General features: G+C 55.0%; 6 protein-coding genes across 7 annotated transcripts; 3 read left to right on the top strand and 3 right to left on the bottom strand.

Annotated features, from left to right (window-relative positions):
• Positions 1-10: 10 nt before the first annotated feature.
• LOC113983100 (feather keratin 1-like) lies at positions 11-23690 on the top strand. Of its 2 annotated transcripts, none has more exons than XR_005564564.1 (2): positions 11-661; positions 1497-1993. XR_005564564.1 is itself a non-coding variant. In XM_039384020.1 (2 exons), exon 2 carries the CDS (start codon positions 22982-22984, stop codon positions 23285-23287), a length of 306 nt encoding a protein of 101 aa, XP_039239954.1. In that variant the 5' UTR covers positions 11-661; positions 22962-22981; the 3' UTR covers positions 23288-23690. The 2 variants fall into 2 exon arrangements, 1 of the variants encoding a protein (XP_039239954.1); XM_039384020.1 differs by lacking the exon at positions 1497-1993 and adding an exon at positions 22962-23690.
• On the bottom strand, positions 4698-5436 carry LOC113983099 (feather keratin 1-like). Its single transcript, XM_027711885.2, has one exon. It carries the CDS (start codon positions 5404-5406, stop codon positions 5101-5103), a length of 306 nt encoding a protein of 101 aa, XP_027567686.1. The 5' UTR covers positions 5407-5436; the 3' UTR covers positions 4698-5100.
• Positions 8370-8820, top strand: LOC113983102 (feather keratin 1-like). Its single transcript, XM_027711890.2, has one exon. The coding sequence runs from the start codon at positions 8400-8402 to the stop codon at positions 8703-8705; it is 306 nt and encodes a 101-aa protein (XP_027567691.1). The 5' UTR covers positions 8370-8399; the 3' UTR covers positions 8706-8820.
• On the bottom strand, positions 11472-11898 carry LOC113983101 (feather keratin 1-like). Its single transcript, XM_027711888.2, has one exon. It carries the CDS (start codon positions 11869-11871, stop codon positions 11566-11568), a length of 306 nt encoding a protein of 101 aa, XP_027567689.1. The 5' UTR covers positions 11872-11898; the 3' UTR covers positions 11472-11565.
• LOC113983103 (feather keratin 1-like) lies at positions 15522-15948 on the top strand. The gene has a single exon (XM_027711892.2). The coding sequence runs from the start codon at positions 15549-15551 to the stop codon at positions 15852-15854; it is 306 nt and encodes a 101-aa protein (XP_027567693.1). The 5' UTR covers positions 15522-15548; the 3' UTR covers positions 15855-15948.
• LOC120323751 (feather keratin 1-like) lies at positions 19589-20018 on the bottom strand. Its single transcript, XM_039384021.1, has one exon. The coding sequence runs from the start codon at positions 19986-19988 to the stop codon at positions 19683-19685; it is 306 nt and encodes a 101-aa protein (XP_039239955.1). The 5' UTR covers positions 19989-20018; the 3' UTR covers positions 19589-19682.
• Positions 23691-24538: the final 848 nt, after the last annotated feature.

The raw sequence follows: 24538 nt of genomic DNA on the forward strand, positions 1-24538 counted from the left end.
GGGTAGGTGGTCAGGATCTGCCCCTGCCAGAATTACCCTTTACCCAGCTGGAGTTGATCTTAGCACAGTTGCTGAGTTGGCTTTATTCGTTTCTTCTTTATCTTGGGAGTTCTGCCAAATTTCTGTGGGATGTAAATCCTGCATTCTTTGTGCCCACTATCAGTGGTACGTCCTTCTTCCCAAGCTTTGTTAACCTCCCCCTAAGTCTGAGATCACTGAAGCATGTCCTGCCCTAAACCTTAACAAGGCAACTCTAACAACAAATAATTTTTCTAACACCCGGACATCACTTGGAGCTTGTTGACTTCCCTCTGTTTCTTGGATTAAATCTCCCTTCTTGTTGATTAGGCTCGAAAGTATTACAAAGATCAAACACTACAGAACATCCTCTCTTAAGAAAATTTTACATGTCCCACATTTTACAACAATAACACACTGATGGTTTGGGTGCTCAGTCGTGTTTATCCCGTGTCTGGGGCTGTTCTCGTTCCAGGAGCAGCAGAAGCCAAAGCAGGAGATAGGAGGGTTCAGCCTCCTGCAGAGGCTGCAACTCTGTGAGATCAGAGCAGCTCCTGCCTGCATGGGCAAGGAAAAAGACCTCAACAAGGTGTTAGAAGACCCAAGACCAAAAACTGGACCAAGAGAACGCGTCGAGGGGCAGGTGCACAAGCCATAAGGGCATCGTTGCCTGGGCATTTCTTTGTTCTGGGTGACAGAGGCACCAGCTCGAGCTGACCTGCTGTTGTACCACTCTGTTGAAGTATTTATTTTTGTAAATCTCGTGCCTGAGACTCTGCTTTGGGACACCAAGGATTGAGCTCATGATTCTGCCTCTACTTCACAGAATCACAGAATTGCTAAGGCGGGAAAAACCACCTCTGGGGCCGTTGAGTCCAACCATTCCCCCAGCACTGCCAAGTGCAGCACTAACCCACGTCCCCAAGTGCCACATCCACATATTCTTTGAACACTTCCAGGCATGGTGACTCCAGCACTGCTCTGGCCAGTCTGTTCCCGTGTTTGACCACCCTTTCAGTGAAGAAGTTTTCCCCAATATCCAACGTGAACCTCCTCTGGCACAACTTAAGGCCATTTTCACTCACCCTGTCCCTTGTTCCCTGGGGGCAGAGCCCGACCCCCCCTGGCTTCCCCCTCCTGTCAGGGAGTTGCAGAGCCATAAGGTCCCCCCTGAGCCTCCTTTTCTCCAGGCTGAGCCCCCCCAGCTCCCTCAGCTGCTCCTCGTCAGATTTGGGCTCTAGTTGTTTGTTCTCTCCTCCGTGACCAGCACAACCCACCTCTCCTCAAGGCAATGGTCCTTTCTGGGAACTGGCTTCAAATGAGGAGTTTCGTGGATGTGAACAAAAGGCACAGACCTTCAACCCCTGTTTTTCTGTAGGGGAAGAAGACACACTAGAAGGTTTCCCACTGTTTTAGTTAGAAGTTACAAACCAAGATTTTCCTGGCTGTGGCCAGAAATTTACCTAATTTAATTCCAGCAGATAACTGAAGACTTACCAGTGCTCTCTGATAGCAACAAGAACAGAATCAGCTTAAGGAACAAAAGGTATTTTATGCCTGATCCTTTCTCACCATGCTGGCACAGCAGCATCCAGAGCAGGAGGAATCCACTTTCATCCCCTCCTCAAGAACCTGTGGGGTTGCTGCTATTCCAGGGCCTAGCACAGCCCAAGTTTTTCAACCAGTCCCAGGAGTACCCCACAGCTGTTCCATACACAGTCCACTGAGGTCAAGAGGAAATTTATGGGCAGAGGATCAACAGAGCTGGGAGGAACAGGAGTAGTAGACACCTTCCTCACCTGCAACTGAGAGTGTCTGAAAAGGGCTCACTGCACTCTCCCATGGACTCCTGGTGGGATGTCTGCCAGATCCAAGGGAGAGAGATTCTCTACCCCTGGTGCTCCCTGAACTGAGGTCTCCACTCAGAGCAACCTTTTTTCCCTCTTTTAACTCAATAAACTTCTGCTGCATCCCAGCTCATGTCTCTGTGTCATCCTTTCCCCTGAAGACATTCTCCCAACATGCCCAGGGGAAATGGTGTTGTCTAGGAGTGGTTCTGGGAGGGGGTTGTTGGAAAAGGCTGTGCAGTGTTTGTCAACGTGGTTTTGCAGTGAGGCTACTCAGTCAGGAATTGTGTGTACTTGCTGGTTTCTAAAGGTCTCTGTCTATTTGGGGATGGAGTGACCAGTGAAGTTCAATGTCTAACGTCTGCTTTGTTGTGTTCACCTTGTCTTTTGCCTTGGTAAGCTCATCCCTGTAACACAAGCAGTCCGAGGGAGGAGGAATGAATGTGTTATTGACAAGACAGAGGGAATACCTTCCCAGGAAAGCCCAGGAGATCCTGTCCTAGCAATAGCATTGAGGTTCAGAGTTGTGGGGTGAGGTGGAAATAAAAGCACGAAAACAGGAACATACCACCACACCATCTTCAGGAAGACTTTGTCCCAAGAGCTGGAGGCCACAGGTTTGTGGTCTTTAAGTTGGTGCAGGGATGTTTTTTGCAATCCTTTGTTTCCCTCAATGAAGCATTCCACAGAGGTCCTCACACTGCCTGTGTCCTCACCGTGAAGCGGAGCCCGCCTTCCTCATTGCTGGCCTTACCCCAGTGGGCAGAGGCACAGGCTGGCCCAGGGTCCGTAGGATCATACCATAGTCAGGGTGGAAAGAACCTGCAGAGATCATTGGGCCCAACCCCTTGTTCCCAGCTCAGTCAGCCATGACTGAAGCCAGGTAACACCTGAGAAGTGAATTTAGTAAAGCAATGTAAGGATTAGAGAGAGTTAAGCACAAATGCAGGCTTTCAGCAAAGCACATAGAGCTCAGTATTAGGAAACAGCGGAGGCAATAAATCCACTAGGATACAGGACACTCTGACATGAGGGAACATGGGCATGAACGGAGAGAACTAGAAATGCTAGCACACACAAAAAAGGACATATGGAAGAAAACAAAGGGAGATAAGAAAAGGGACAAGCCAAGAAATCAGGAACTTCTGCCAGACACTGGAAATCCCTGCCAAATGCACAAGGAAACTACACAAATTAGGGATGGTTCAAAAGTTTAAGAGGATGATGATGGTGAGGAAAGCAGGTTCATGATGAAGAACGGAACTACCACCGAAGTGCTCCCCAAATTAAAGACCACACCTCTAACTCCGCCTCAACTCCGCCTGTTATGAATATTAAAAGCAGATGTTGCAATGTAATGAATATTCATAATATGTGATGTAATTGCTTGGCAAAAAGTGTATAAAAAGCTCAAATTGTAAGTTTCTCGTTGGAGTAGGCTGTCCAGGGCGACTTGGCTGCTCCCCGGCCGCTCCCCGGCCATAAATAAATACCTCCTGCTTATAGACTGAAAATTCTGTCTCTGAGCAGTTCTTCCGCGCCTTTTTTGGGGCACAAATTGGCATCATGACCATCCAAGGAGGGCAACTGCACAACCTTCCCAAGCAATTATTCCACTGCTTCATCCTCCCCTCGATGAAGAACATTTTCCATCTATTTAGCCCCAGCCTCTCATCTTTCAGTGTGAGTCCAGTGTCTCTAGTCCTCCAGCCATGCACTGGCACAGTGTTGAGCCTGGATCTGTCTTCTGAGGCACCTCACCAGAGCTACTCCAAATCTGCTCTCAAGTCTCCCACTAAAGCCTCCCCTTCACACTCAGCAAGTCTCATACCCTCAGCATGCCCTACTCAGGGAGGTGCTCCAGCTCCTCACAATCCTGGAAATCCTCTGCTGAACTCCCTCGGTCAAGGGCTTTCTTGTACTACATCTTTCCTTGTGTCAGAGCAGAGTCCTGGATGCCACGAGGTGAGTGCTGAGCAGAGCAGCATTGTGGCTCCCATGGATCTCCTGGTCACACTCCTGCTCACACAGCCCAGGGGGTTCAGGACAGTCCTCAGGGTCTGGGCACATTGGGCTTCTATTCTCATGGGGTCACTGCAGGAGCCCCTTTCCCTGGCCCTGCTCTGGGGCTGCTGCTTGCCAGGGGCTGAGGGAGGTGTCAGCACTCAGGGCTGGGGGGTCCCAGTCAGCTGCCATCAAGGGCTCTGGGTGGACACGTGTCACCCTGCCCAGCTGTGTCCTGCAGCAGTTCAGCCACTGCCCTTCCTCAGCTGCTCCTGGACAGCCCTTTGAGACACTCAGCCCATACCCGCTGCCTCTCTTCCTGCTCTGTGTCTCCCTGGGCTCTCTCTCCCCAAAAACATTCCCAGGAAGGCCTGGGCACAGACAGGGAATGAGCAGGGCAAGGGGGAGATGCACGGGCTGGGGGCCTGTGTGGGTGTGTTTAACCCAGTCAGCACTGAGCACCGAGCAGCTCTGCTCTAGATCCACTGTCCCAGTGGGATGGGGGAGAACTGGGAGAGCAAGAGAGTGGGATACCCTGGGTTTGAGATCAGGGGAAAACAAAAAAGAGGAAAAACAAAGGGACTGGAAGGTCATCACACACCGCCTTGCACCACCAGGTTGACGCTCAGGCATTCTCCAAAGGATGGATACTTTGGAAAGTCTTCCCACAGCCTTTCAGGTATCAATCATTGTGCCAATACGCATTGCACAAGCATCCCCAAAAATACTCTCAGAAACATCCCTGAGGATCCCCTCTCTCCCTGGACATCTTGGGAGAGCATCTGCAGGGGAAAGGATGACGCAGAGACATGAGCTGGGATGCAACAGAACTTTAATCAGTGAAAAGATGAAAATGAGGTCGGTCAGAGTGGGGAATCCAGCGCAGGAAGAACTAAGGGCAGACAACAGTGTGTGTCCATGGCTGTGGCAGAGATCCCATCTTCCTGATCCAGAGAGGGAACAGGGCCAGCAGGTCCTCCCCAGGCTGGTTCTGTGGGGCTGAGAGCCCACAGGAGCAGAAGGGAACAAGGACACAGGAGGGAAAGGAGAGAGTGGCAGAGGGCAGAGGCAGGGCTGGGCCGTGCTTGCCCAGAGCCCAGGCTGGCCCCGGCCTTCTGCAAGGGCTGCTGGGCTGGCTCAGCCGCTCTGGAAGCAGAAGCCGATGCTGCGTCCCCAGGGCGGTTCCATCCTGTGTGTCCCTGGGTTCCTTGCAGGGCCAGGGCCAGCAGCTTTAGCAGGGGAAGCAGCTCCTGCCACAGAGGCCACTGCCCAGGCCAGAGAGGCCAAAGCCCCCGGAGTTGATGGGCACTCCCTGAGAGCTGAGGATGCTGCCAACGGCAGCGGAGGTGGAGGATCCCACGGCGGTGTTCTGTGGGAAGGAGCTGAGGATGGGCCCGGGCAGGGTCACCACCACGGGGGAGGGCTGGATGGCCACGGTGGAGTCCTGGCACTGCCTGACACAGGGCTCATTGCAGCTGTTGGCCAGCGGGGTCGGGCCGCAGGGCTGGCAGGGCCGGCACGGGGTGTAGCAGGACATGTCTGGGGCTGGAGCTGCACCTGGGACAGAGGGCAGGGGAAGCAGAGCAGGGCAGATGGGTGAGGAGCAGCCTCTCACCCCACTACAGGGGACCAAAGGCATGAACTGGAGGCAAGACCTGGGGGCTGTGTAGAGAGACCCACAGGCTTCTCCTTTTCACCAGAAGAGCCCTGCCAAGAGCAACCAAGGGAGATCCTGGCCTGGCCCAGAGCTCTGGAGACTCCTCAGACAAGCCCCAGCCTTTCCCCACGTTGCACCTTCTGCCCCCTTCCCTCACCCATGGTCAGAACCTTCATGGAACAAAGAAGCTGGTAAGGACTGAGAAATCCCCTGGGAGGAGGAGAAGGATGAGAAAAAGCTTCAGACTCACCTTGTTCCCAAGGAGATGGAGGCAAATGGAGTGGATGAGAGAGCAAGGACAAGGGCCTGCTTTTATACTGCTCTTGCACTGCCCCAGGCCCACAGTCACTGCACAGGGCAGTAATTTTCCAACAGACTCATCTCCAAAGCAAACTATCCCACCTAATGCCACAGGCTGTGTTTTGGTTTCTGTCCCTGCTGCCCTTTCATTTCCTCGTTGCTGACAGGCCCATTGGGTCCTGGAGATTCCTTTCATGTCCTGGGATGAGAAGCCCAAGGACTTCTCGTGCAGGAACTAATCCGTAGGGGCAGCAATCCAGGCTGAGGTGGAGCCCTGTGGTGTTGGGTACTTCCTCACTCCCTGAGGACTCTGTTGGCTCTTGGGACAGCACTTTCTTCCTCCCCCCTCTCCTCCCCGCACCAGGCCCTTTGGCTGCACACTTTGCACCCTGAGCTGGATGAGGCACTGGCCCCTTTTGCAGTTCACGCTCTCAGTCCCGTGGCTGCTCCCAATCCTGGGCAGTGCTGCCAATGCAGGGCAGGCTGAGGGCAATGGCCTTTGGGGCTGCCTGGAGCTGTGGGTCTGGGCACAGCCCAGTGCTTGAAAATGGTTTTCCAGGGGCCTGGAATGGAGCTGCCCTTGCTGGAGGGGAATTTGCCCCCGCATGGGACACAAGCCTGCAGACAGCACACACTCCTGGCTTGGCCCAACACCAAAAGGCCAACCCCGAATCAAAGCGTGACTCGCTGGGGTAGGGAGAGTCCATCCCAGGAAATTTGCCTACTGAAGGCATTCCTTTGCCCTCCTGGGCTGCGTCCCAGCTGCCTCCATGTCTGCAGGGCAGGAAGAGCATCACTGCTTGGCGTAGTGTGAGAGCTGGGTTTGTACTCGGGGCCCTTCTGAGCACATCCCCTCCCTGAGCATCCCCAGGTCTGTTCAGGGTCCTGCCAGGCCTCACTCCCTGCGGAGCTGGGGGAAGTTTCCTTGGCTCCCTAGTGGTGCTGGATTTGGTTTCAGGCTGAGGAGGCCCTTGGGGAATGGCAGGGGAGGTGTGCTGAAGCCCTAATGCCAGGAGGAGAGGTACCACCTCTGAACCAGGGAAGGGTCCCAGCCTGTAGGGAGTCATTTTCTACAACTCTTTCTTTCCCTCCACAGCACACTGGTGAGGGCTCCTCACTGCAGCACAGTCTTCTTGGCCAGGCAGGGGAGGCCTGTGTGTCTGTCCCCTTCCAACATCCAAGTCTCTCCTCACAGCTGACCCTACCCCACGGTCAGATCTCCCAGGAGGAGGTCTGTGGGCTCTAAGATCTGTAGTTCTGTCCCCAGTCCATCCTGATGCAAGAGGTTCTTCCTTTCCAGGTGCAGGACAGTTCCCCCTGTCTGATCTTGTTCTACTGTGGGGAAGATCGAGATGTTCCAAGGACTTTCAGGAGCTTGAATTCCTGACAGAAAGTCCTGACAGTAAAGAATAAGAACAAGAAGCCTTTGAGTATCTCCAGCTTTCCTGTATCCCTTGCCCTCAGGGAAGGTGCCCTGTTCACCACTGGGCCTGCCTTTGGCCAAGCCCCCCTTTGCTGATGACCTGCCTGGAGAAGACCACCTTGTTGCCCTCCATGTGCTTGGCCTGATTCAATCAGTGCCAGGTGGGCTTTGGCTTTCCTAACCCCACCCTGGATTCTCAGCCTGTCAAACCTCCTCCCCAGAGCAAAGGGCACCAAGAGGAAGAGCCCTGGAACCACTGGCACAGCCTGGCTGCCTGGAGATGCCACAGCTCGTGATGTGTGGGGAGAGGTGAGAGAGAGGGAAGAGAGAGAAGCGAGTGACATGTCCCCAAAACACAGCTTTTGGATGCTCTTCTGAACGTGTGCAGTGAGGGACAGACCTGGGCCTCTTCCTGCAAAGGTATTGCAAAGAGTTGCTTTTCACTGCCCCAAGACAACACCTCTGGCACTAAGGAGACAACTTCTACCTCCACTGACAGGATTCTGCCTGGGATATCCTTTGGCTTCCCAGCACAGGACATGAAAGGATCCTGCAAAGCAGGACAGGAATGCCAGAAATGAGGAAATGAAATGGCAGCGTAGATGGAAACAAAACCTGAATCTGTGCCATTGCACTGGATAGTTTGCTTTGGAGATGAGTCTGTTGGAAAATTACTGCCCTGGTGCAGCGACTGTGGGCCTGGGGCAGTGCAGGAGCAGTATAAAAGCAGGCTCTTCTCCCTACTCCCACATTCCCTCCACTCGCCTCCATCTCCTTGGGAACAAGGTGAGTTTGAAGCCCATTCTCCATTTTCTCCTCTGGCATTTCACAGCACAGACCTGGCACTTTGTCCCGTGGGGGGTCTTGGAAGTGCTTGTGGTGGGGGAGGGAAAGAAGGAGGGTGTGTAACTGCTGAGTCTTGGCCAAAGTGTCCCCACAGCTCTGGGCTAGTTGGGGCCCTTGCTGGGCTTGAGCTGCTGCTGGGCTTTGTCTGAGGGGAAGAACTTGTGAGCCTCCATCAACAACCTTCAGCTCTCCTTTCCAACTCAGGCCTTGGGTCCCCTGTGGTGGGGTGAGAGGCTGCTCCTCACCCATCTACCCTGCTCTGCTTCCCCTGCCCTCTGTCCCAGGTGCAGCTGCAGCCCCAGACATGTCCTGCTACACCCCGTGCCTGCCCTGCCAGCCCTGCGGCCCGACCCCGCTGGCCAACAGCTGCAATGAGCCCTGTGTCAGGCAGTGCCAGGACTCCAATGTCTTCATCCAGCCCTCCCCCGTGGTGGTGACCCTGCCCGGGCCCATCCTCAGCTCCTTCCCACAGAACACCGCCGTGGGATCCTCCACCTCCGCTGCCGTTGGCAGCATCCTCAGCTCTCAGGGAGTGCCCATCAACTCCGGGGGCTTTGGCCTCTCTGGCCTGGGCAGTGGCCTCTGTGGCAGGAGCTGCTTCCCCTGCTAAAGCTGCTGGCCCTGGCCCTGGCAAGGAACCCAGGGACACACAGGATGGAACCGCCCTGGGGACGCAGCATCGGCTTCTGCTTCCAGAGCGGCTGAGCCAGCCCAGCAGCCCTTGCAGAAGGAAAGGTCCAGCCTGGGCTCTGGGCAAGCACGGCCCAGCCCTGCCTCTGCCCTCTGCCACTCTCTCCTTTCCCTCCTGTGTCCTTGTTCCCTTGTGCTCCTGTGGGCTCTCAGCCCCACAGAACCAGCCTGGGGAGGACCTGCTGGCCCTGTTCCCTCTCTGGATCAGTAAGGTGGACACCTGGTTTGGTGTCCACTGCAATGACTCTGGTGTTGTTTTTCTCCGGTGCTCCTTGTACTGGGACCTCTACTTGGATCATAATAATTTTCCTGGTTTGACTTATTAAAGATTTTCTGCATTGCAATCCATGTCTTTGTCCCATCATTTCACCTTCAAATCCTCTCCTGACTTGCCCAGAAAGAGACTCGCTGCTTGGGGCTGGTTTTGGGAGGGGCTTGTTGGGGTTGGTTGTGCTCAGCCTCTGTTGGGTGTTAATACAGGCTGACTTTGAGTATTCTTAGTCACGTGTTAGGTAACTCTGTTTTTTAACCTTCTCTACTTATCTGGGGCTGGAGAGCATGACAAGATGCTCTCCAGTGACTATAACTATGAGAAAAATGATTTTCAGTCTCCCCCTAAAGATTTTTTTTACCTACACTCAGGAAGTTCCAGGTCCTCAGGCTCCCCCAGGAAGGCCTGGGCACAGACAGGGAATGAGCAGGGCAAGGGGGAGATGCACGGGCTGGGGGCCTGTGTGGGTGTGTTTAACCCAGTCAGCACTGAGCACCGAGCAGCTCTGCTCTAGATCCACTGTCCCAGTGGGATGGGGGAGAACTGGGAGAGCAGGAGAGTGAGATACCCTGGGTCAAAGTTCAGGACAGTTTAAGAAGGAATGGGCCAAAAGAGAAAAAAAAAAAGTGGTTCAAAGGCAATCCCCCTGTACCTGGCACCAGCAGCCCAGTGCCCAGGCAGTGTCCAAGAACGGCTCCATTGGGAAAATGCCCAGAGCTTTATTGCTGAGCGTGGTGTGATATGTGCCAAGGGCAGTGGTGGAGTCACCGTCCCTGGAGGGACTTAAAAGATGTGTAAATGGGACACCTGGGGGTAGGGTCTAGTGTTGAGCTTGGCAGTGCTGGGTTAATGGTTGGACTCCTTGATCTTAGAGAGATTCTCCAACATAAAGATTCTGTGATTCTGTGATTCCATGACAGAGAATAGCCCTTTGGTCAGCTGAGGTCATCTGTCCTGTCTGCTCTGAAGACAGTGACCTCAATCCCAGCCAGTGCCAGCATATCCTGGTTCCCTCATTCCCTCTCCTGTTGTCCTCTGAAGCCATTTTGTGCTTGAGCCCCTCCCACAGAGCGATGGCAGCCGGGGGAAGAGGAACAGATGCTTCTCCAATCTTTTCCTTTCTGCTCCTGTGGTCTTCCCAGGAGTTTATTGGGCTTCTGTTCTCCCAAGGCCTTCCAGAGCCCAGGCTTCTCAACCAATGTCACAGTGCCCACATGTCCCTTCTACAGCACAAGCACTGAGGCCAAGGGGCATTTTGGCTGAATGTGCGGCGTTTCGGGTCAAGGGATCAAGGTCTGAGTGGAAACCAGTGATGACTGGTGTCCTCCAGGGGTCCATCCTGGAACCAATGCTGTTTGGTATGTTCACCCATGACATAGATAGTGGGACTGGGTGCACCCTCATAGCCCTTTGTGATATGGTTTATTTGGCTTAGGGGTTTTGGGTCAAGGGATGGACATGGTGATCTTGAAGGTTTTTTCCAACCTTAATGATCCTGTGATTCTCAGCAATGACCCCAAGGTGAGGGGAGCAATAGCTACACCTGAGGAAAGGGTTCCAATCCAGAGGGATGTTGGGAGACTAGAGGAATGATCCCAGGTGGAACTTGGAAACTTCAACAAGTCCAAGGTCCTGCAACTACTTTGAGACAATCCTCAATATCAACAGAGACAGCGGGGTGGATGGATGGAGAGCTGTCCTGCAGAGAAGGGCTGCAAAAATGATCACACAGATAAACCAACCCTGCTATGGAGAAAGGCTGAAGGAGCTGAGGCTTTTAAGGCAGGAGAAGAGCAGCTTTGGGAAGATCTTAATGTGGCCTTCCAATATGTCAAGGGGGTGTATAAGGAAGTTGGAGAGAGACATTAATTATATGGAGACCTGTAGCGACAGGACAAGCAACAATGGTTTTAAACTGAAATGGGGGAGATGGAATTGAGATATCCCTGCCCATGGCAGGAGGGTTGGATTGGATGGCCTTTAATGGTCTCTGCCAACAAAAATCAATCGATGATTCCATGATCCCGTGGGTGTGTGAGAAGGCAGCCCCTGCACTGTGTGGTTCTCTTTGAGAATCCTGTGATTAGGGAAGGTTCTCCTGCAGTCTGAGGAGAAGCTGGTGCCTGTGTCGGGTCAGTAAGACATTCAATGCTGAGAACTTGTGTCATGGAGCGGAGCTTAGGGAGGAAAAGGAAAAGATGTGCAAACATCTGGTTGTCAGTGGACAGTGGAGGGTAATTGTGTCCTGAGGCAAAGAGGCAGAAATTCAGACACCAGAGGGTCACTCCACACAGGACGGAGCTCACTCGGGGCCAGCCTGACAAATGGTGCAAAACCATCCCCAAGAAGCTCCTCCCAGAAACCCCCTGGGGCAACATCTGTGCCTTGGGAGAGTGTCTGCAGGGGAAAGGATGACACGGAGGCGTGGGCTGGGATGCAGCAGAATTTAATGAGTCAAGGGAGGGAAGAGAGGTGGATCCAAGGGGAGAGCCCAGAGCAGGGAGCAGCTTTAGCAGGGGAAGCAGCTCCTGCCACAGAGGCCACTGCCCAGGCCAGAGAGGCCAAAGCCCCCGGAGTTGATGGGCACTCCCTGAGAGCTGAGGATGCTGCCAACGGCAGCGGAGGTGGAGGATCCCACGGCGGTGTTCTGTGGGAAGGAGCTGAGGATGGGCCCGGGCAGGGTCACCACCACGGGGGAGGGCTGGATGACCACGGTGGAGTCCTGGCACTGCCTGACACAGGGCTCATTGCAGCTGTTGGCCAGCGGGGTCGGGCCGCAGGGCTGGCAGGGCAGGCATGGGGTGTAGCAGGACATGTCTGGGGCTGGAGCTGCACCTGGGACAGAGGGTGGGGGAGGTAGAGCAGGGTAGATGGGTGAGAAGCAGCCTGTCACCCCACCATTAGATTGACCCTCTTTTGCTCAACCCAAAAGACTCCTCAAGTCATGATGAAGTCCATGGAGATCCCCACCTAACCGGTAGCTCAAGAGACACCTCACACAAACCCCAGTCTCTCCCTATGCCACATCTTCTGCCTCCTTCCCTCACCCACGGTAAGAAGTCCCAGTACCCAGACAGTGATAATGTACGTCCTTTGAAATGCAGCACAAGGACCAAGAGGAGGAGAAAGCTCTCCAAACATACCTTACTGCCAAGGAGATGGAGTTGAGAGGAGTGGATGAGAGTGAGGACAAGGGCCTGCTTTTATACTTCCCCTGCACTGCCCCAGGCCCACAGTCACTGCACAGGGCAGTAATTTTCCAACAGACTCACCTCCAAAGCAAAATATCCCACCTAATGCCACAGGGTGTGTTTTGGCTTCTGTCAATGTTTCCATTTAATTTCCTCATTTCTGACATTTCCACCGGGTGATGGAGATTCCTTTTATGTAGTGGTACAAGAAACTCAAGGATTTTTGTTGCAGGAACATGAGCAATGGTTGGACTCAATGATCTTAAGAGTCTTTTCCAGTCATATTTTGTCTCTGATTCAATAATTCAATGATTATGGGCAGGAATCAAGTGTCAAGTAGAACCCTGTGCTGTTGGGTACCTCCACACTACCTTGGATCTAAGGACAGTGCCTTCTTCCTCCCTCTCTCCTCACCCCACAATGCACTTTAGTTGAAGGCTTTGCACCCTGACCTGGATGACACACAAGCACAGGACACTTTTCCAATACACACTGTCAGTCCTGAGACACTCCTGACCTTTGGAAGTGCTGCCAAGCACCGATTTTCTCATGGAGCTGCCCTTGCTGGGGGGGGAATTTGCCCCCGCATGGGACACAAGCCTGCAGACAGCACACACTCCTGGCTTGGCCCAACACCAAAAGGCCAACCCCGAATCAAAGCGTGACTCGCCAGGGGTAGGGAGAGTCCATCCCAGAAAATTTGCCTACTGAAGGCATTCCTTTGCCCTCCTGGGCTGCGTCCCAGCTGCCTCCATGTCTGCAGGGCAGGAAGAGCATCACTGCTTGGTGTAGTGTGAGAACTGGGTTTGTACCCGGGGCCCTTCTGGGCACGTCCCCTCCCTGAGCATCCCCAGGCACGTGGAACTGCAGTTTCCCTGCAGCTCTCACGTGTTGGGGACATGAAGAAGGTTTTCCTGCCTGTCCAGTGGTGCTGGGTTGGGTTGTTCTCTAGGCTGAGGAAGCTTCTGGGTTGTGGGAAAGGGCCAATGCCCAGCAGAAGACACAGAGACTGGGAGCCAGGGATGAGTCCCAGCCAGTGGGCAGGTGCTTTGAAAAACCCCTTCTTTCATCTCCTGAGCATCCAGGAGAACTCCCCTCCACAGCCTGGTCTCTTTGACCAGAAAGATGAGGCCTCTGTGTCCATTTCCTCCCCCCCATCAGTGTCTCCTCTCGTTTTCCTTTGTTTTGCCTGGACCTTTCATGAACTTTGACCTCTTGAAGTGCCAAAGGTGCTGCCGGTTTTTCGACCTTTTTTCTGCTTCACGGGTACCTCCTTAGCATCCCCTTTACCAGATTCCCATCTCCACTGGATAGGACTCAGGAGAGTCTGGCTCTGAGTTCTGGACTCCCTTCCAGCAGCTCTTTTTCCCATTCCTGGGAAGTGTGCCCAGATGCCCTCTCTCCTCCAGAGGGACAAGCCCACCTCGGGCAGCCCCTCCTGTCCCAGGGGCTCCAGTCACTCCCTCTGAGGCCCTTTGCTGGACTGGTACCAGTATGTCTGTGCCTCTCTCACACCGGGCAGCTGCTCTTGGTGGCAGCTGTTTCCTGAGCACCGTGGAGCAGAGAAGAGGGATCCCATTCCACAGGCTGATGGCAAACCCTGTCCTAAGGCCACCCAGGATGCTGTTGGATGCCATTTCCACCAGGGCTCAAGGCTGTGTCCTGGTGCCCCCCAGGACCCACGTCCTCTGGTGCAAAGCTCTGTGGCTGCCCCTCAGCCCCAGCCCAGGGTGGGGCAGGAGTTTGTCCCTCCAGCCCTGCAGGACTTTGCACAAGGGGGTTAAACACTGCTGGCCCCAGCCTGGAGCCTGTGGAGCCCCAGCGGGGAGTGTCTGCCAGCTGGACTTTGTGTCCCTCCTGCCAGCCCCTGGAGACCTGCAGCCATGCCCCGTTTCAGAAGTCAGGATGCTCGTTGTCTTTCTCCCAGTGCTCAGCTGCATTCCCTGAGTGCCAGCACTTCCAAAGGGGAGCTCAGGGAGGCCTCTCCCTGACACCAGCACTCGTGTGCCCATCACCAGGTCACACACACTCATGTTGGCAGGGCTGTTTAAAGGTTCCCACACCTGAGCCTGCTCTGCTCTGGGAAGTCTTCCCTGCTCCACACCTTGTGAGGAATAGCAGGAGCCTGACCCTGAGACAGCAAATCTTGCCAGTAAAGACCATGGCCCAGCAGCCCTGGAGTACCTGCCCCTTTCCTCCAAGCCCTGCACGCAGTGAAGCTGCCCCAGGCAGCCCTGGCTCAAGCCTCCCTTTGGCTGCTGCCCTGTGGGGAAGATCTTGTTTCCCTCCGCAGGCTTTGCTGATTCAACTCCAGGTGGGCTTTGGCTTTCCTGACCCAAGCCTGGAACACTCAGACAGCCTGGCAAAGGTTCTCTGTGAACCAAGGGCGTGAGGAGGGAGGGAGAGGAAAGCATTTGCCTGGAGCAGCAGTGGCCAGTGAGCACTGGAGTGAGCTGAGAGGGAGGAGAGAGAAGCCCGTGGGATGTGCTGTGGGAAGAGGAGCCTTTGGGTGCTCTGCTGCTCTGGGCAGTGCAGGGCAGGGCTGGGCCTCTCCCTGCAGGTCAGTGCCCTGAGCCAACATCCCCTGCCTGCACGGGACCCTCCAGCACGTGGGGGCACATCTTCTGCCTGCAGGGACACGTTCTGATCCAGGGGATCCTTAGGCCTGTCAAGGCAGCACATGAAAAAAGCTGCAGCACAGAGCAAGCCCATCAGAAATGAGGAAATGGGGTGGCAGCATTGCTGGAAACCAGAACACCCTGTGGCATTGGGTGGGATGCTTTGCTTTGGAGGTGAATGTGCTGGAAAATTGCTGTCCTTGTGCCGTGACTGTGGGCCTGGGGCAGGGCAGGAGCAGCATAAAAGCAGGACCTTCTCCTCACTCTCACATTCACTCCACTCCCTTCCAGCTCCTTGGGATCCAGGTGAATCTGAAGCCCTTTCTTTTCCTCCTCCTTTGGAGTTTCTAAGTCTATCCTGTCCTTTTGGTCTCATTTGGGTTCTGAGAACTGCCTGTCATGGGAGAGGGAAGGGGGCAGAAGGTGTGCCCGGGGAGAGGCTGGGTTTTGGCTGAGGTGTCTCCTGAGCCGTAGTCCACACGGAGAAGTCCCTGAGCTTGGTCTCTCTTGGGGCTTCAGGGGCTGAGGGGAAAGTGATGCTGGTGGGCCTCTCTAAGCAGCCTCGTGCTCTCTTCTCCTTCTTTTGTCTTTTTTTCGTCATGGTGGGCCAAGAGACTCCCCTCACTCACCCCTGTGCTCTGCCTCCCCCACCCTCTGTCCCAGGTGCAGCTGCAGCCCCAGACATGTCCTGCTACACCCCGTGCCTGCCCTGCCAGCCCTGCGGCCCGACCCCGCTGGCCAACAGCTGCAATGAGCCCTGTGTCAGGCAGTGCCAGGACTCCACCGTGGTCATCCAGCCCTCCCCCGTGGTGGTGACCCTGCCCGGGCCCATCCTCAGCTCCTTCCCACAGAACACCGCCGTGGGATCCTCCACCTCCGCTGCTGTTGGCAGCATCCTCAGCTCTCAGGGAGTGCCCATCAACTCCGGGGGCTTTGGCCTCTCTGGCCTGGGCAGTGGCCTCTGTGGCAGGAGCTGCTTCCCCTGCTAAAGCTGCTCCCTGCTCTGGGCTCTCCCCTTGGATCCACCTCTCTTCCCTCCCTTGACTCATTAAATTCTGCTGCATCCCAGCCCACGCCTCCGTGTCATCCTTTCCCCTGCAGCTGCTCTCCAGTATGATTTCCAGGTGGAGAGATGTTGCTCAGGGGTTGTTTTGAGAGGTAGTTTTAGAGAAAGGTGTTTCACTGACTTTTAAGACAAGAGTGTCTGAATGTGCTCCATCGGGCTATTGCTGCTTTCCAACCTTCTCAACCTGCTCATGCCTGGATAGAAGGAACCAATCCTCTTCACTGGCTGCAGCTGCTCCAGGGACGATTTTATCTCTCTGACCAAAGCATTCTCCTTTCCACACTCAGCAGTCCCGGTGCCTGAGTCACGTGCTCAGCCTCCTTATCATCCCAAACACCCTGCACTGAACTTCTCCCCTTGCTCAGGGTTGTTCTTGCATTCCAGCCTGTCCTCAACACGGCTGATGCCACCAGGCGAGTGCTGGGCAGAGCAGCATCGTGGCTCCCCTGGGTCTCCTGCTCACACAGCCCAGGGGGTTGAGGACAGTCCTCGGGGTCTGGGCACAGTTGGGGCAGTGGCTCCTGTTCTCATGAGGGCACTACAGGAGCCCCTTTCTCTGGCCCTGTGTCCTGGTTTCAGCTGGGTGGAGTTAATTTGTTCTCAGTATCTGTTCTAGTGCTGTGTTTTGGATTCAGAAGGAGAACGGTGTTGACAACACACTGATGGTTTGGGTTTTTGATAAGTCCTGTTTATCTTAAGTCTTTTTTTTTTTTTTTTGCCTCCTTCTCTGCCAGTGATGAGGTTGACAAAAGAAACTGAGAGGGAGCAGAGCTGGGACAGGTGATCCAATCTCACCAAAGGAATATCCCACAAATAGAACATCAGGCCCGGTCTATAAACTTGGGGGAGTTATCAGGAAGGGGGATCTGGCATCAGTCAGAGGGTGGTGAGCAATTGTATTGTGCATCACTCGGTTTTCCCCTATTATTATCATTATTACGAACATTTACCATTGTTGCTGTATTTTTATTTTATTTTCAATTATTAAACTGTTCTTGTCTCAACCTACAAGACTGTCCTCATTCGCCTGAGCTTTGGGGAGAGAGGAAGGTATCACAACCCCCTGTTTGGGGCTGTGCATGCCAGGGGCCGAGGCAGTGTGGGTGGGGACGTGGCTGGTTGGTACCAAGCCAGTTTGTGATCAGGACTCGGGATGAAGATGTTCCGGCCTGCCCTGCTGTGTCCTGCAGACATCCCCCTCCCTCAGCTCCCAGTCTCTGCAGCCTGTGCTGCTGTCACTGCACTGCTTTGGAGAGCTCCTGGGCAGCCCTTGGAGACACTCAGCCCACACCCGCTGCCTCTCTTCCTGCTTTAAATCTCTCCCTGCCTCCATCTCTCCATCAGCTGTCCCAGGAAGCCCTGGGCACAGACAGGGAAGGAGGAGGGCAAGGAGGACAAGCACTGCCCGTGGGCCTGTGTGGTGTTATGAGCAGCACCAAGCACAGAGCAGCTCTTCTCATGATCCACTGACCCAGAGGGATGGGGGAGAACTGGAAAGAGTGGGATATCCTGGGGTCAACATCAGGACAATCTGTGAAGAGATGGGGAAAAAGAGAGCAACCCAAGTGGTTCAAAGGCAATCCCCCTGTACCTGGCACCAGCAGCCCAGTGCCCAGGCAGTGTCCAAGAACGGCTCCATTGGGAAAATGCCCAGAGCTTTATTGCTGAGCGTGGTGTGATATGTGCCAAGGGCAGTGGTGGAGTCACCATCCCTGGAGGGACTTAAAAGATGTGTAAATGGGACACCTGGGGGTAGGGTCTAGTGTTGAGCTTGGCAGTGCTGGGTTAATGGTTGGACTCCTTGATCTCAAAGGTCTTTTCATGTCTCGATGATTTTATGACTCCGAATGACATGGAATAGCCCTTTGGTCAGCTGAGGTCATCTGTCCTGGCTGTGTCACCTCCATCTGCTTGTCCACCCCTGGACTGCACTGCAGGGGATGCAGAGTGAGAAAGAGAGATGGCCTTGCTGGTGAGCAAGGCCTGTGCAGCAATAGCTCAAGCTTTGGTGTGTTCTCTGCACTGGTTTAGCCACACATGTGAAGCACAGAACAACATTGGCTGCTCTGAAGACGGTGACCCCCATCCCAGCCAGCACCAGTACAGACTGGTGCTCCATTCCCTCTCCTCTTGTCCTCTGAGGCTTTTTTTGGTTTGAGCCTCCTGTCCCAGAATGATGGCACCCAGGGCAAGATAAATTGCTGTATCTTCTTTCCTTTCCCTTCCTCTCCCCTCCTATCCAATTCTCAGGGGCTTTGAGGGCTTCTGCCCTCCCAGAGCCTTCCACAGCCCAGGCTGCTCAACCAGCTTGTGCAGCGGCCACGCGTCCCTTGCACAGAATGAGCAGCGAGGCCCAGAGGACTGGGCTGGGCAAGGATGGATCTGACAGCCGGGGGCTCAGCTGGAGTCATGGGTTCCTTCCACACCTGCAAGTGACGGTGCCCCAGGGGCACAGTCACCGGCTCAGGGTCCAAGTGGAAACCAGTGCTGACTGGTGTCCTTCAGGGGTCAATACTGGGACCATATTTGTTAGTATGTTCATCGATGACATGGGTAGTGGACTGGGTGGACCCTCAACAAGGCTGTGCATGACCCAAGCTGAAGGTTGCACTGCTGCACTTGAGGAAAGTGTTTCAATCTAAGGGATCTTGGCTGACTTGAGGAATGGTCCCGTGTGGGACTCAGGAACTTCAACAAGGCCAGGACTGGAAGGTGAATGGTTTAGAGCAGCACTGCAGAGAAGGAACCAGAGAAAATGGAGGTTGAAGTATTTGACATGAGCCAGCAATGTGCACTTTCAGGCCAGAAATTCAGTCATGTCCTGGGCTGCACCAACACAAACATGGCCAGCAGGTCAAGGGAGGGGACTCTCTGTTTCTGGTCTGCTCTTGCTAGACCTCCCCTGGAGCCTTTAGTCCAGTCTGGGGTCCCCATATCAAAAGAGACATGGACCTGTTAGAGCAGTTCCAGAGAAGGGCTGCAAAAACGATCACATGGATACATCACACCTATGGAGAAAGGCTGAGGGAGTCCAAGTTTTTCAGGCAGAAGAAGAGCAGGGTCTGTGGAGATCTTATTGCAGCCTTTGAATATGTAAAGGGCATGTACAAGGAAGTCAGAGAAAGATATTTTTCTGAGGCCTGTAGCAATTGGATAAGGAGCAACAGTTTTTAATTGAAATAGAGTAGATGTAGATGGGATAAGAGGATGAAATTTATGATGATGAGTGTGGTGGGATACTGGAAAAGGAGGTGGCCCATCATGGAGAGTGTTCAGGGTGAGTTTTGGTGGAACTCAGAGTAACTGATGTATTGACAGAAAAATGTCAGGAAGGGTTCTCCTGGTGTCTGATGGGAAGCTGGTTCTTGTGTCAGGTCAGTAAGATATTCACTGCTGAGAACTTGTGTCACAGAGTGGAGCTTAGGGAGGAAAAGGAAAAGATGTGCAAACATCTGGTTGTCAGTGGACAGTGGAGGGTAATTGTGTCCTGAGGCAAAGAGGCAGAAATTCAGACACCAGAGGGTCACTCCACACAGGACGGAGCTCACTCGGGGCCAGCCTGACAAATGGTGCAAAACCATCCCCAAGAAGCTCCTCCCAGAAACCCCCTGGGGCAACATCTGTGCCTTGGGAGAGTGTCTGCAGGGGAAAGGATGACACGGAGGCGTGGGCTGGGATGCAGCAGAATTTAATGAGTCAAGGGAGGGAAGAGAGGTGGATCCAAGGGGAGAGCCCAGAGCAGGGAGCAGCTTTAGCAGGGGAAGCAGCTCCTGCCACAGAGGCCACTGCCCAGGCCAGAGAGGCCAAAGCCCCCGGAGTTGATGGGCACTCCCTGAGAGCTGAGGATGCTGCCAACGGCAGCGGAGGTGGAGGATCCCACGGCGGTGTTCTGTGGGAAGGAGCTGAGGATGGGCCCGGGCAGGGTCACCACCACGGGGGAGGGCTGGATGAAGACATTGGAGTCCTGGCACTGCCTGACACAGGGCTCATTGCAGCTGTTGGCCAGCGGGGTCGGGCCGCAGGGCTGGCAGGGCAGGCACGGGGTGTAGCAGGACATGTCTGGGGCTGGAGCTGCACCTGGGACAGAGGGCAGGGGAAGCAGAGCAGGGTAGATGGGTGAGGAGCAGCCTCTCACCCCACCACAGGGGACCCAAGGCCTGAGTTGGAAAGGAGAGCTGAAGGTTGTTGATGGAGGCTCACAAGTTCTTCCCCTCAGACAAAGCCCAGCAGCAGCTCAAGCCCAGCAAGGGCCCCAACTAGCCCAGAGCTGTGGGGACACTTTGGCCAAGACTCAGCAGTTACACACCCTCCTTCTTTCCCTCCCCCACCACAAGCACTTCCAAGACCCCCCACGGGACAAAGTGCCAGGTCTGTGCTGTGAAATGCCAGAGGAGAAAATGGAGAATGGGCTTCAAACTCACCTTGTTCCCAAGGAGATGGAGGCGAGTGGAGGGAATGTGGGAGTAGGGAGAAGAGCCTGCTTTTATACTGCTCCTGCACTGCCCCAGGCCCACAGTCGCTGCACCAGGGCAGTAATTTTCCAACAGACTCATCTCCAAAGCAAACTATCCAGTGCAATGGCACAGATTCAGGTTTTGTTTCCATCTACGCTGCCATTTCATTTCCTCATTTCTGGCATTCCTGTCCTGCTTTGCAGGATCCTTTCATGTCCTGTGCTGGGAAGCCAAAGGATATCCCAGGCAGAATCCTGTCAGTGGAGGTAGAAGTTGTCTCCTTAGTGCCAGAGGTGTTGTCTTGGGGCAGTGAAAAGCAACTCTTTGCAATACCTTTGCAGGAAGAGGCCCAGGTCTGTCCCTCACTGCACACGTTCAGAAGAGCATCCAAAAGCTGTGTTTTGGGGACATGTCACTCGCTTCTCTCTCTTCCCTCTCTCTCACCTCTCCCCACACATCACGAGCTGTGGCATCTCCAGGCAGCCAGGCTGTGCCAGTGGTTCCAGGGCTCTTCCTCTTGGTGCCCTTTGCTCTGGGGAGGAGGTTTGACAGGCTGAGAATCCAGGGTGGGGTTAGGAAAGCCAAAGCCCACCTGGCACTGATTGAATCAGGCCAAGCACATGGAGGGCAACAAGGTGGTCTTCTCCAGGCAGGTCATCAGCAAAGGGGGGCTTGGCCAAAGGCAGGCCCAGTGGTGAACAGGGCACCTTCCCTGAGGGCAAGGGATACAGGAAAGCTGGAGATACTCAAAGGCTTCTTGTTCTTATTCTTTACTGTCAGGACTTTCTGTCAGGAATTCAAGCTCCTGAAAGTCCTTGGAACATCTCGATCTTCCCCACAGTAGAACAAGATCAGACAGGGGGAACTGTCCTGCACCTGGAAAGGAAGAACCTCTTGCATCAGGATGGACTGGGGACAGAACTACAGATCTTAGAGCCCACAGACCTCCTCCTGGGAGATCTGACCGTGGGGTAGGGTCAGCTGTGAGGAGAGACTTGGATGTTGGAAGGGGACAGACACACAGGCCTCCCCTGCCTGGCCAAGAAGACTGTGCTGCAGTGAGGAGCCCTCACCAGTGTGCTGTGGAGGGAAAGAAAGAGTTGTAGAAAATGACTCCCTACAGGCTGGGACCCTTCCCTGGTTCAGAGGTGGTACCTCTCCTCCTGGCATTAGGGCTTCAGCACACCTCCCCTGCCATTCCCCAAGGGCCTCCTCAGCCTGAAACCAAATCCAGCACCACTAGGGAGCCAAGGAAACTTCCCCCAGCTCCGCAGGGAGTGAGGCCTGGCAGGACCCTGAACAGACCTGGGGATGCTCAGGGAGGGGATGTGCTCAGAAGGGCCCCGAGTACAAACCCAGCTCTCACACTACGCCAAGCAGTGATGCTCTTCCTGCCCTGCAGACATGGAGGCAGCTGGGACGCAGCCCAGGAGGGCAAAGGAATGCCTTCAGTAGGCAAATTTCCTGGGATGGACTCTCCCTACCCCAGCGAGTCACGCTTTGATTCGGGGTTGGCCTTTTGGTGTTGGGCCAAGCCAGGAGTGTGTGCTGTCTGCAGGCTTGTGTCCCATGCGGGGGCAAATTCCCCTCCAGCAAGGGCAGCTCCATTCCAGGCCCCTGGAAAACCATTTTCAAGCACTGGGCTGTGCCCAGACCCACAGCTCCAGGCAGCCCCAAAGGCCATTGCCCTCAGCCTGCCCTGCATTGGCAGCACTGCCCAGGATTGGGAGCAGCCACGGGACTGAGAGCGTGAACTGCAAAAGGGGCCAGTGCCTCATCCAGCTCAGGGTGCAAAGTGTGCAGCCAAAGGGCCTGGTGCGGGGAGGAGAGGGGGGAGGAAGAAAGTGCTGTCCCAAGAGCCAACAGAGTCCTCAGGGAGTGAGGAAGTACCCAACACCACAGGGCTCCACCTCAGCCTGGATTGCTGCCCCTACGGATTAGTTCCTGCACGAGAAGTCCTTGGGCTTCTCATCCCAGGACATGAAAGGAATCTCCAGGACCCAATGGGCCTGTCAGCAACGAGGAAATGAAAGGGCAGCAGGGACAGAAACCAAAACACAGCCTGTGGCATTAGGTGGGATAGTTTGCTTTGGAGATGAGTCTGTTGGAAAATTACTGCCCTGTGCAGTGACTGTGGGCCTGGGGCAGTGCAAGAGCAGTATAAAAGCAGGCCCTTGTCCTTGCTCTCTCATCCACTCCATTTGCCTCCATCTCCTTGGGAACAAGGTGAGTCTGAAGCTTTTTCTCATCCTTCTCCTCCTCCCAGGGGATTTCTCAGTCCTTACCAGCTTCTTTGTTCCATGAAGGTTCTGACCATGGGTGAGGGAAGGGGGCAGAAGGTGCAACGTGGGGAAAGGCTGGGGCTTGTCTGAGGAGTCTCCAGAGCTCTGGGCCAGGCCAGGATCTCCCTTGGTTGCTCTTGGCAGGGCTCTTCTGGTGAAAAGGAGAAGCCTGTGGGTCTCTCTACACAGCCCCCAGGTCTTGCCTCCAGTTCATGCCTTTGGTCCCCTGTGGTGGGGTGAGAGGCTGCTCCTCACCCATCTGCCCTGCTCTGCTTCCCCTGCCCTCTGTCCCAGGTGCAGCTCCAGCCCCAGACATGTCCTGCTACACCCCGTGCCGGCCCTGCCAGCCCTGTGGCCCGACCCCGCTGGCCAACAGCTGCAATGAGCCCTGTGTCAGGCAGTGCCAGGACTCCACCGTGGCCATCCAGCCCTCCCCCGTGGTGGTGACCCTGCCCGGGCCCATCCTCAGCTCCTTCCCACAGAACACCGCCGTGGGATCCTCCACCTCCGCTGCCGTTGGCAGCATCCTCAGCTCTCAGGGAGTGCCCATCAACTCCGGGGGCTTTGGCCTCTCTGGCCTGGGCAGTGGCCTCTGTGGCAGGAGCTGCTTCCCCTGCTAAAGCTGCTGGCCCTGGCCCTGCAAGGAACCCAGGGACACACAGGATGGAACCGCCCTGGGGACGCAGCATCGGCTTCTGCTTCCAGAGCGGCTGAGCCAGCCCAGCAGCCCTTGCAGAAGGCCGGGGCCAGCCTGGGCTCTGGGCAAGCACGGCCCAGCCCTGCCTCTGCCCTCTGCCACTCTCTCCTTTCCCTCCTGTGTCCTTGTTCCCTTCTGCTCCTGTGGGCTCTCAGCCCCACAGAACCAGCCTGGGGAGGACCTGCTGGCCCTGTTCCCTCTCTGGATCAGGAAGATGGGATCTCTGCCACAGCCATGGACACACACTGTTGTCTGCCCTTAGTTCTTCCTGCGCTGGATTCCCCACTCTGACCGACCTCATTTTCATCTTTTCACTGATTAAAGTTCTGTTGCATCCCAGCTCATGTCTCTGCGTCATCCTTTCCCCTGCAGATGCTCTCCCAAGATGTCCAGGGAGAGAGGGGATCCTCAGGGATGTTTCTGAGAGTATTTTTGGGGATGCTTGTGCAATGCGTATTGGCACAATGATTGATACCTGAAAGGCTGTGGGAAGACTTTCCAAAGTATCCATCCTTTGGAGAATGCCTGAGCGTCAACCTGGTGGTGCAAGGCGGTGTGTGATGACCTTCCAGTCCCTTTGTTTTTCCTCTTTTTTGTTTTCCCCTGATCTCAAACCCAGGGTATCCCACTCTCTTGCTCTCCCAGTTCTCCCCCATCCCACTGGGACAGTGGATCTAGAGCAGAGCTGCTCGGTGCTCAGTGCTGACTGGGTTAAACACACCCACACAGGCCCCCAGCCCGTGCATCTCCCCCTTGCCCTGCTCATTCCCTGTCTGTGCCCAGGCCTTCCTGGGAATGTTTTTGGGGAGAGAGAGCCCAGGGAGACACAGAGCAGGAAGAGAGGCAGCGGGTATGGGCTGAGTGTCTCAAAGGGCTGTCCAGGAGCAGCTGAGGAAGGGCAGTGGCTGAACTGCTGCAGGACACAGCTGGGCAGGGTGACACGTGTCCACCCAGAGCCCTTGATGGCAGCTGACTGGGACCCCCCAGCCCTGAGTGCTGACACCTCCCTCAGCCCCTGGCAAGCAGCAGCCCCAGAGCAGGGCCAGGGAAAGGGGCTCCTGCAGTGACCCCATGAGAATAGAAGCCCAATGTGCCCAGACCCTGAGGACTGTCCTGAACCCCCTGGGCTGTGTGAGCAGGAGTGTGACCAGGAGATCCATGGGAGCCACAATGC

Source organism: Pipra filicauda, unplaced genomic scaffold, assembly GCF_003945595.2.
Source record: "Pipra filicauda isolate LSUMZ 115617 unplaced genomic scaffold, ASM394559v2 scaffold336_size1087642_pilon, whole genome shotgun sequence".
NCBI classification, from domain to species: domain Eukaryota; kingdom Metazoa; phylum Chordata; class Aves; order Passeriformes; family Pipridae; genus Pipra; species Pipra filicauda.

Coding starts and splice junctions, on each gene's coding strand:
- LOC113983101 (XM_027711888.2), bottom strand. CDS start 11,871: ATGTCCTGCTACACCCCATGCCTGCCCTGCCAGCCCTGCGGCCCGACC.
- LOC113983100 (XM_039384020.1), top strand. CDS start 22,982: ATGTCCTGCTACACCCCGTGCCGGCCCTGCCAGCCCTGTGGCCCGACC.
- LOC113983102 (XM_027711890.2), top strand. CDS start 8,400: ATGTCCTGCTACACCCCGTGCCTGCCCTGCCAGCCCTGCGGCCCGACC.
- LOC120323751 (XM_039384021.1), bottom strand. CDS start 19,988: ATGTCCTGCTACACCCCGTGCCTGCCCTGCCAGCCCTGCGGCCCGACC.
- LOC113983103 (XM_027711892.2), top strand. CDS start 15,549: ATGTCCTGCTACACCCCGTGCCTGCCCTGCCAGCCCTGCGGCCCGACC.
- LOC113983099 (XM_027711885.2), bottom strand. CDS start 5,406: ATGTCCTGCTACACCCCGTGCCGGCCCTGCCAGCCCTGCGGCCCGACC.